This window comes from Lates calcarifer, unplaced genomic scaffold (genome assembly GCF_001640805.2).
Source record: "Lates calcarifer isolate ASB-BC8 unplaced genomic scaffold, TLL_Latcal_v3 _unitig_1933_quiver_1537, whole genome shotgun sequence".
Taxonomy (NCBI): Eukaryota; Metazoa; Chordata; class Actinopteri; family Centropomidae; genus Lates; species Lates calcarifer.
Window position 1 is genome coordinate 26,466 of NW_026115859.1, and position 9,384 is coordinate 35,849.

A 9,384-nucleotide genomic window follows, 5' to 3' on the forward strand; every position below is an offset into this window, starting at 1 on the left:
CTGTCTGGCGCCCAACAACCTTATTAATTTCTGTTAAGAGAGGCGCCTACGTTACACCACCAAGGGATGAACTGATTTCTCTGACTCATTCTCTTGAAAATTTGTTTTTGTGATGCACTGAGGGGCGCAGATGTAACAGGGCTAATAGGGCTCAATTTTCATCTCCACAGTTAATAATAGTTAGCAATCATGTAAACATCCAAATCAATTTATTGTCATTTACCACGCCTCAAGCACTATGCGCCAACTATGCTCCTTACTGTCCCTCTGCTGAGTTGTCGTCATGTTTGGCACACTGCAGACTTACTGCTCAAAGGTGGAGAAAAAATGGTGTCTTGTGCTTCACTTGGGGATGTTCCTGTGCTGGTTTGAAACATACACTTGTCGCAAATGTGGCAGTGGAGGCACCACAAATGATAAAAGGACAGTAGTCAGATTTTGCCCAATGAAATGTGCTCGAGTGCTCTGGTAAAAAAAAAAAAAAAAAAAAAACAGAAAGGAAGGAAAAGTTAGAAACACTTTACAAAAGCGTGAATATAAACACAACAACACTGTGAAAACAGGCTGGTGAGTAGATAGGTTTTCATGTGTTATGACTGTAGTCTCATTTAACGCCTTTTTTAAGACAAGATATCATAAGCGGGGTATTTTCTGGTGAATTTTATGTTGTAGAATAAAACGTGAAAATGTCTTAAACTTGTGTTAACCACCTACCTTATTTCCAGCATTTATCCAAAATCCTATTCATCATATAAAACCATATCTTATATCTGGGGTATCCGCTTTTACCAGAGTCAAAGTTTGACGCCAATAGGTGCTAATGTTAGCTAGGTAACCAAACAAATGTTAACACCAGTTGGCATCAAACTTTGTTCCTCTGCATTTGTTGAAGAATTGTAACTTACCTCATCAACTGTAGCCATCCTCTTCTTTTTCTCCACACAAGGAAAGCAGTAGAATGACAACTAAATTTTCTACTTGTGGATACTAAGCTTGGATTGGATAATCACAGTGTGGTGGAAGGGTTGTGTAGCCTATGTTTTGTCCTTGTTAAAACAACAGTGGCTAGCAAAAAAAAAAAAAAAAATCAAAGTTGATTCTTTTTACTGTTTGTTACTGAGCTGCCAGGCCTGCAAATGCACATATTCATTCCATTCTGTCACTTCAAGAGATATCACAAATTAAGTACGAGGGTGAGTTTATGTCCGCAAATAAAAACTTACAATGGGTTCAATGAAATCAAGAGCATCTAAGGAGACGGAAGAAGCCACATTTTTGTTAAAGGCACTAAAGTGAAATGATTGCCTCTACTACTGCTTTTCCAGCACCACTCAGTTGTGTACAAGAAATCAATTCCTGAGAGTAAAGAAAAAGAAATCATGAAACTGTGGTATTTTTTTTTCATTTTTTTAACTTTCACTCCAACTATTGATACCACTCTTCTATCCCGTCTTCCCTCCACCTGAGCATCTAGCTCCCATTTCACATGCCTGTCACTGCATGTGCTGTATGTCCTCATCTGACTGTCTACATGGACCAAACACAGCTGTGCCTTAAATGATAGGTCTGATGGAAAAAGAGCAGGACTCCCAACTCTGACACAACCTCAGCAGTGTTTCAGGCCACAGCACAGTGCCAACCAATCATCAGGCTCCCACTGAGTGGTGCTTGTCTCAGGATTGAATTATCAACCTTTTCAGCTCTACTGACATTCCCAGGAACTCAGCAGGCTGATCAGCATTCACTCATCTTTTTCTAATGCTCATTTTCAGTACTTATCACACTCTGAGGCATTTATAAGGAAGGGAGTTTGGTGTTGTTTGCTGGCATTCAAATTAAACAGTTAATTTTCTGGCTAATATAGACAGCTGTATGACAGAAGCCAGCGTTTGCCTCCTCCCAAGAAAGGGAGACTTTAATAGAGAGAGAGCAAAGGGGAGTGGAATTAAGACAACCTGCAGGTTAAGCATTATGATAGAAATGTCAAGCAACCGTTTCCTCAATAATAATAATAATAATAATAATAATAATAATAATAATAATAATTATTATTATTATTATTATGTTTTAAGCCTGTTTTCTCTCTCTTTTATGTCAGAAGTACCCTAATAACAGTCTAATTCCTGGGCTTCACCAGGAAACACTGAGTCAAGCCACTGCCAGCATCACATTCATGAAAACTCAGCTGACTACACTAAACTGTTCAGTCCAGACTCAATACAAGACAAGAACACTCACACACAAACACACACACATTCCAGAATTACTTCTTATCATAAAGACGTGACATCACAACAGTGCTTCTCTCTAGAACCTAGAATTCAGACACTGTTCCGGTAGAGAGTATACCAGAGAGAGTATACCAGAAAACTCCTGAGAGGAATATTTTCACAAAACTTTCTGACTTATTTCTACAAACCCAAAAGCCAACAGATGATCGTTTCTACAAAGGACAACTAGTAAGCCAACTTTATTCATTTATTATACATACCAAAACAAGTTAATAGACTTTTCTAACTTAGCAGCTGTAAACTTGGTCCTGTCTAAAACCACTGTTAAAACAAAGAGCCAGCCTTCTCTCAGTAATGTTCCCAAAATAAGTCGCTAATTTCTTACAGAAATGTAACAACATTGTGACTAAAATTAATTAACATCATATAAAAAAAGTAAAACAAAGGCACACAGGTGTTTTCACTTATTGGGCTGATTTTAAACCTCCTCAAAGCTGTTTTGTTGCACCTGTTAGGAAGGAGAACTGAACATTTTTATTGTCATTACTCCATATAGTTTGGTGACTATATAGTATGTAATTCCCAGCATTGCTCCACCTAACTTGGGCAGAGGTCTAGGCAGCCAGAATAATTGTAAACTCCTTTTGTTGGTATGGTGGACAGCTAGTGTCATATGATTTGTTTTTTATGCAGACTGGCCAACAGTTACGCTGTAATAATTTGAATCACTGTCCATTACTATTGCTGTCACTCCCCTGTCAAGATTACTGTTTATGTAATGGTTTAAATTATTCCCTTTAGATTTAAATGAAGAACATCAGCACGATGGAACAACCGACCAAGGACAAACCAGGTTGTTCTGCTGCATTGGTGCAGACACCTGATATTCTAGATGTCGACCTGCCAAATGTTGATCCAGTGGGCATCTTATTTAACATCAGTAAATGCCTGATACAGCTAACGACACAGTAAGTACTGCATCTTAAAATACTGTATTCTCAGTTTTATATCAAGTCACAGCTATGTGACTAGTGTGGCAGTTGGAAATGTGTACAAATTGCATTACATTACATAACATTAGTTGTGTTGAGAATCAACTTCAGAGTCTTATATGTCAATATCTTCTGTATTTCTTACAGGCAGTTTGAGTTGCTGACAGCCGGCTTTGTGACCGCGGATATGATGACTGTGCTGGCCTTCTCTTGCATGGATATTATCCAGATTTATGCAGAGGCCATCCTGGACGGCGTGATACCACAAGTCTACAGATACATGAGAATCTACGGCACCTTTTCTGCAACCATCCTTGGAGTAACTGAAGACCGAATCTATGCCCACCTGAAGGATTCTATTGGACAGGCACTGACTGACTGTCTGAAGATCAATGTGCAGACTTTTGCATCCACCAAGTTGTTCTCTGAATTACTTGTGAGACATATCTCAAAGACAGTCAGCTCCGTTCTGGATTTGTCTACTAAGATGCCCATACAGGAGTCCAGAATACCAGTGGTTTTTGTCAGCGGCTATGTGACTTCTGTTAAAGACCTCAAAGCAATGGCTTATCAGATGGCTCTCATACTGACAACAGCCCTCAGCGCTGAGCAAGATGAAGACGTGACATTGAATGAACACAATGAAGACGTGGAGTCCCCCCTCTTCTGTTTCAGTTCCAGACGTGACATAACAAAACTGGTGAGGAATTACATTACACACATGGTGAGAATCCTGAAAAGTGGGGTTCAAAGGCCACACTGTAACATGGGCTCCAACCGTAGAGTTGCCTGTGTCAGGGTTGGCGGAAACACAAGAATTTTGGAAGACAGTGAATCACCTGGACAGGAGTCTACCATGCCTTCCTGTAGTGGTTTGGTTGCCATTCCAGGTGTTGTACCTGATGGCAGTAATGAAGAGTCCAATTCTGAGAGCTACCCCTTCAGATCAGTTACAGTAATTAGCCCAGCAGAGAACCATTTCCATCAAAGAGATTCCGCACTGGAGTTGGAAACCATCAGGAACATTGCCGAAGAACTGGTACAAACATTTCTGGATGATCTGAAGGAGTAGCACACACAGATGGTTGTCAAAAAGCTATCCTTGATGGATTGGAGGTTGTTGACAACAGCAAGTTAAGAGAACTGACAGACAGAATCTTCAGTGTGATAATGAGTGGACATGATTACCAGATTCCATTTGTACCAGTTGGAACACGCATGTGCAACACTGTAACCTACAGGAGGCTGAGAGAGGAAGTAACTGACCCAAGTGTTGTTGCTCATACCCTTTACATGAGAACAGAAGAGGTAGTTGCTCGTTGTGTTTCGCAGGTTCTCCTGTGGTCAGCAACCTTGCCGGGGTCTGAATATCCATCTCTGTCTCCTGCTTCAGAGGAATTGTCTGACCAGCCTGACTTCCCTTTTATTGGAAACGAAGCAGGAGACCGAATGTCGGAGGTATTCAGAGTAACTCCAAGTGTTCCTCTTTTTCACCTTATTTCAATTGAGTCAAGTCAAGTTTCTGCTGCCACATTTGATATAATCTCTGAGCCACCAGAGGCCAACTCAATCAGAGTTGCTGGGAAACATTGTGCAAACATCCCTGCTGACTCTGCTGGTTGTGGAGATGTTCAGTAATATCGGGATTAGAAACAACGAAATTATTTTTGAAGTTGTAAAGAGAGCTGATGAACAGCTTCAAGACGTGGACCTTAAGTTGTATGATGACTTCCATGCCTCGCTGTTGGGTCAGAATTATAAAGACATTTCACAGACTGCCATTGCTGACCTCTTGCTGGAAGTTTGGGTCTGTACAAGTGATGCATGAGGCAGCGATATTAGGAGATCCCACTATTGAGGAGGCTATTATGAGAGCACTGAGGAAACCATCAAAGAATTTCTTCGCTTACAGTGCCTCATGGAAATGCAGCCAAAAAAACAACCTGTGGTTTCTTCAAGAACTTCAAAAGACAGTGCTGCAAGAAAATTTGTAAGAGGGCTAGCAAGACCACTAGAGTCATCACTCTAACCATTGACCAGGACCACAGGGTTCTAGAGGGTAAGTAACGTATGAAAGCATTAGAAAATCACAGGATTAGCTTCGGTGTAATTTTATTATATTATTATTGGCTTCTTTCCATGTGTAGTGTCAATCTGAAAGCCCAACCATGCAAATATTTTATTCCTAAAACATTTTTGTTTGTTTTTGACAGAGCACTCAACGGAAGAAGATCCTTGGAGGGAACAAACACAACAACGTCAGCATCCACTCATACGCAGAGCAGCTGCCTCCATCAGGAACAAGTGTTCCTCCTTAAGAGGGATGTTCTCCTGCATCACTAGGCAATGTGCAAACCATTTCATTGTTTGTTGCAGCCCAGTGAGGGATTAAAGCTCAGAGGAGGAAACGAGGAGACCAAGACCCTGGAAGAGAGATAGAGTACCAGGGCCATTTGAAGCGGGACCATTGAGGGCAGCTGGATTTGGTTGTAGATATTTCACCTCTCATCCAAGTGGCATCTGTCACTTTGATAACAACCCATAGGCTAATGATCTAGGTGTGCCCACCAGTCCAACCAAGTCCTGTTGCCCTTTATTAAACGCTTCTTGGATGGAAGAGTCAAACTTGAGGCCAATGTAGAGAAAAGCCCCAGACACCTATCAGCCCTGGAAGGGGTCCCCTCATCTGTGATCCTTCCCAAGGTTTCTTCCATTTTCCCCGTTAAAGGGTGTTATGGGAGTTTTTCCTTGCCCTTTTGAGGGGGTGTCATACACAGAATAAAATAACTTGCTAATTTGCTCTTCCTATATATAGTATGTACTTGTTCTTGACTTGCTCCTGGGAACCCTGATTTAATACATTTATCATTATGTAATTTTTGTATTTATTAATTTAAATTAATCAATTGATTAATTCAATAATCAATAAATATAATGACTGCAACTTATGATTAAATAAGTCATATTTCATATGTATGTATGTATGTATATGTATAACATAAATCCACATCACATTTCAGCCTGCTTTTTATTCTCCAACAATGTGTAATCAGTTGCAAATTGTTCAACCTGTCAGTTTGTGTGTAGAACTTGCCATGTACTGTATGTCCGAAAGTGAGGGGTGACAGTCATAACTCTGGTGTGACTTTATTAACTTTTTCTGTATCATAATGTAAATATTTGCAGTAATCTTTTAATGCTAATTAGGTACACTCTTACTAAGGATGTGTCAATGTCAACAAAACCTGCGTTAAATACCTACACATCAATGAGTGAATTAGGGACAGCATGTTATGTTATTTGCGATACTTGTGTGATACATGTGACATTAACACAAAATGTTAAAATTAAGTTGTCTAGAATTGACAAAACAAGCTTGAACTCATCTGCTCAGTCTACTGCAGCATAAAAGCAGACATCAAAACTCATTTATCATGTTAAATCACAAAACCTTGTGTTTAAGGTTGACATAAATATGCTTTCCCTTAAAACATGTATTTAAGTCAAGTGGTCTACAATCAGGGTTTGAACTAGTCAGCTCCTCTCACTGCATAAACATAAACGTGGTCAACAAAATAGCTGACTTTCACAACATGCACAAAAGATAGAGCAGTGCCTGTGTCTACTTATGGCAGATGATCTATCTCTCTAAAGACTGGCTGATCTTTAGTATCTGCTGTTAGCGTATTATGTCTGTCCTTAAAGTCACTGTATGACAACACAGAAAATGTCTTTATCTCTCCAGGAACTGGCTGTTTACATATAGGGCAGTGTTACATGCTGAATTGATTTAGGCCAAAGCCTGAAGCTTAGCAATGAGCTCCAACACTTTGGACTGTCTCATAGTCTTTGACACTGGAAAGTCGTAGACATATTCGAAAACAACTTACCTAAGGCACATGAGGCTGTCATCATGCAGCGCAATGGTGACCTTGTCACTTCTGGCAACAGTAACGAACTGGCGTGACTGGCTTGTCAGATATCCGCTGCACACCAGCTGTGGCTGATGAGTCCTCAAGGATCTCTTATTGCTGTTACAAACGGAGGGGAATTCTGGTCCTGTGCTTAAGAAAAGAAAAAATACACAACAAACAATAACACTAGTTTCAACTCAAAAAATTCCAAAAATTTAATGTACTTCACAAACAGTAAAATACATTTTAGATGATAGGTGCTGATATCATATGTGAGTGTTTTAACTGATTTGTGTGCAGAAGTTCAACCAGATGTGTGGGTGTGATTTGGTGATTGCAGCTTGGAATATTCCATGATGTGGAGCACAACTACATTTGCAATTTTGGAATTCCCAATTATGGATTTCCTTTTTAAAACAAACAAACAAACAACATTTATTTAGTTGTTTACACACACACGCACACACAAAGCATTATGACAGACTACACAAGTTTTTTGGGCTGGGCTGCTGCACTCATTCCTGAGGTCATTAGAGGAAACAAGTGTTTGACAACCTGCTGAAAGTCTTTTCCACTGCAGTCTTGATCTGGCCCATGTTCTCTGGTGATGGCTTCATTCTTTTGATGATAGTCAACACTAGTCACTTGTGTCTCCAACTGCTGCTAAGGCAACTTTTGCAATATTCTGTAGCTTCATTTCTATTCATCCTTTTTGGGATACAGGATCACAGAAAGGTAGGTAGCTAGCTAGCTAGCTAACATTTCATCTGTCAATTAGCAGCCATCGAACCTGGAGGCAAACTAGCAAACATCAGTCAGGCTAAGTCAAAGTTTTTGTTGACTCTGCATTTGCCTGAATTCCTAACATCACACAGCTGTGAATGAATCATTAAATACAGAACAATATGCTTCAGCTCTGCTGTTCATGTCCCCAGTCCCTCAGGTTGATGGTAGATCACACAAGAGCCTGCCTCTTCAAGAAGTGGAGGCGTACACCTTAGACTACATAAAGAAGGCTCATACAGTCTATAAGAGGGATACAACAATGATTGACCAAAGATGTAACACACTTGGATGTGTTAGAGAGGGTGCAGCATGCAACACATTATTTGCAGAAACTGACACATAATGTGTTATTTTGCTATCTACCCATTAATTGTGTTAAGAAACACATCCTTTTTTGAATGTGTTGCATATACTGTAATTAACTGGTTATACTGTCAAGGCAAGTATGTAGCCAAATGTAGCCACATCCTGGTGTCTAATCTTTGATAGAGTTACGTTGATTTTGGTGTCTTGCATGGTTATATGAAAAGACTTATGTCACAGAGGAGTAAATACACGCACACAGCAGCACTACACTAATATAGCACCACTTTAAGCCAGTGTTACTTGATATTGCCACTGTTGAATGTTGACTTTTACAAGGCATGTATTGTTGTGCATTGCTGGGAGCAGGACCTTTAGGTGCATGTGCTGTGACCATACTTCTCATCTGATGGAACAAAGATATTTCTGTATTTCCACACATCATAATCTGTACTGTTTTCTATGTACTGATTCTCTTTGATGTCACAGAGAATTAGGTCATATGTAAATTGCTGATTGCTGGAGTGATTCTTTGAGTTAGATGAATCATTTTGATCATTACAGTATTTCTGAGAATCCTATAGTTACTTCAACATGTAACAATAAACAGGGTCTGGTTTAACTATTCCTTTGATGATCATGTTCATGGAGTGGAGACAGTGAATCCAGCTAACAAATGTTATGAGTTTTATTTATGAATTCTATAACAGCCATGTGTCTGAAGAGACGCATTGGTAGTAATTTACATACTATTGAGTAAATGCAGAGCTGGAGAACATGGAACCTGGGACTCCATCATTATCATTTTTGCATGCTATCCTCCTCCTGCAGCTGTACTGATAACCTTAATTAATATTAAAACACCTGAACTCATACTTTCTACATGAACATTATCATTAATTTGAAATTGGGGCTGTGTCCACCTGATTAAAGTCCAATAGTTAGTTTTTCTTGCTCTATTTACTTTATTATAAGTGCAATGGCTGGCTCTTAAACTGCTTAATATTCACTAGCCAGTTGCTTAACATTGTCTATCTACAGTTTGGTGCAGGGCAGGTAATGTAACTTAGATTTCTTTTGGCAAGGGTAACACAAGTGGGACTGAATTATACTCTATATGTGTCAAAACTAAAGCCAGGAGCTAAAAGAAGCTTGAAA

At 39.6% G+C, this 9,384-nt stretch overlaps 1 protein-coding gene across 1 annotated transcript; it reads left to right on the plus strand.

Moving 5' to 3' along the window:
- Window positions 1–2,364: 2,364 nt before the first annotated feature.
- Window positions 2,365–4,295, plus strand: LOC108891342 (uncharacterized). The gene is made up of 3 exons (XM_051067712.1): window positions 2,365–2,459; window positions 2,995–3,199; window positions 3,371–4,295. Exons 2-3 carry the CDS (start codon window positions 3,039–3,041, stop codon window positions 4,293–4,295), a joined length of 1,086 nt encoding a protein of 361 aa, XP_050923669.1. The 5' UTR covers window positions 2,365–2,459; window positions 2,995–3,038.
- The last annotated feature ends 5,089 nt before the right edge of the window (window positions 4,296–9,384 follow it).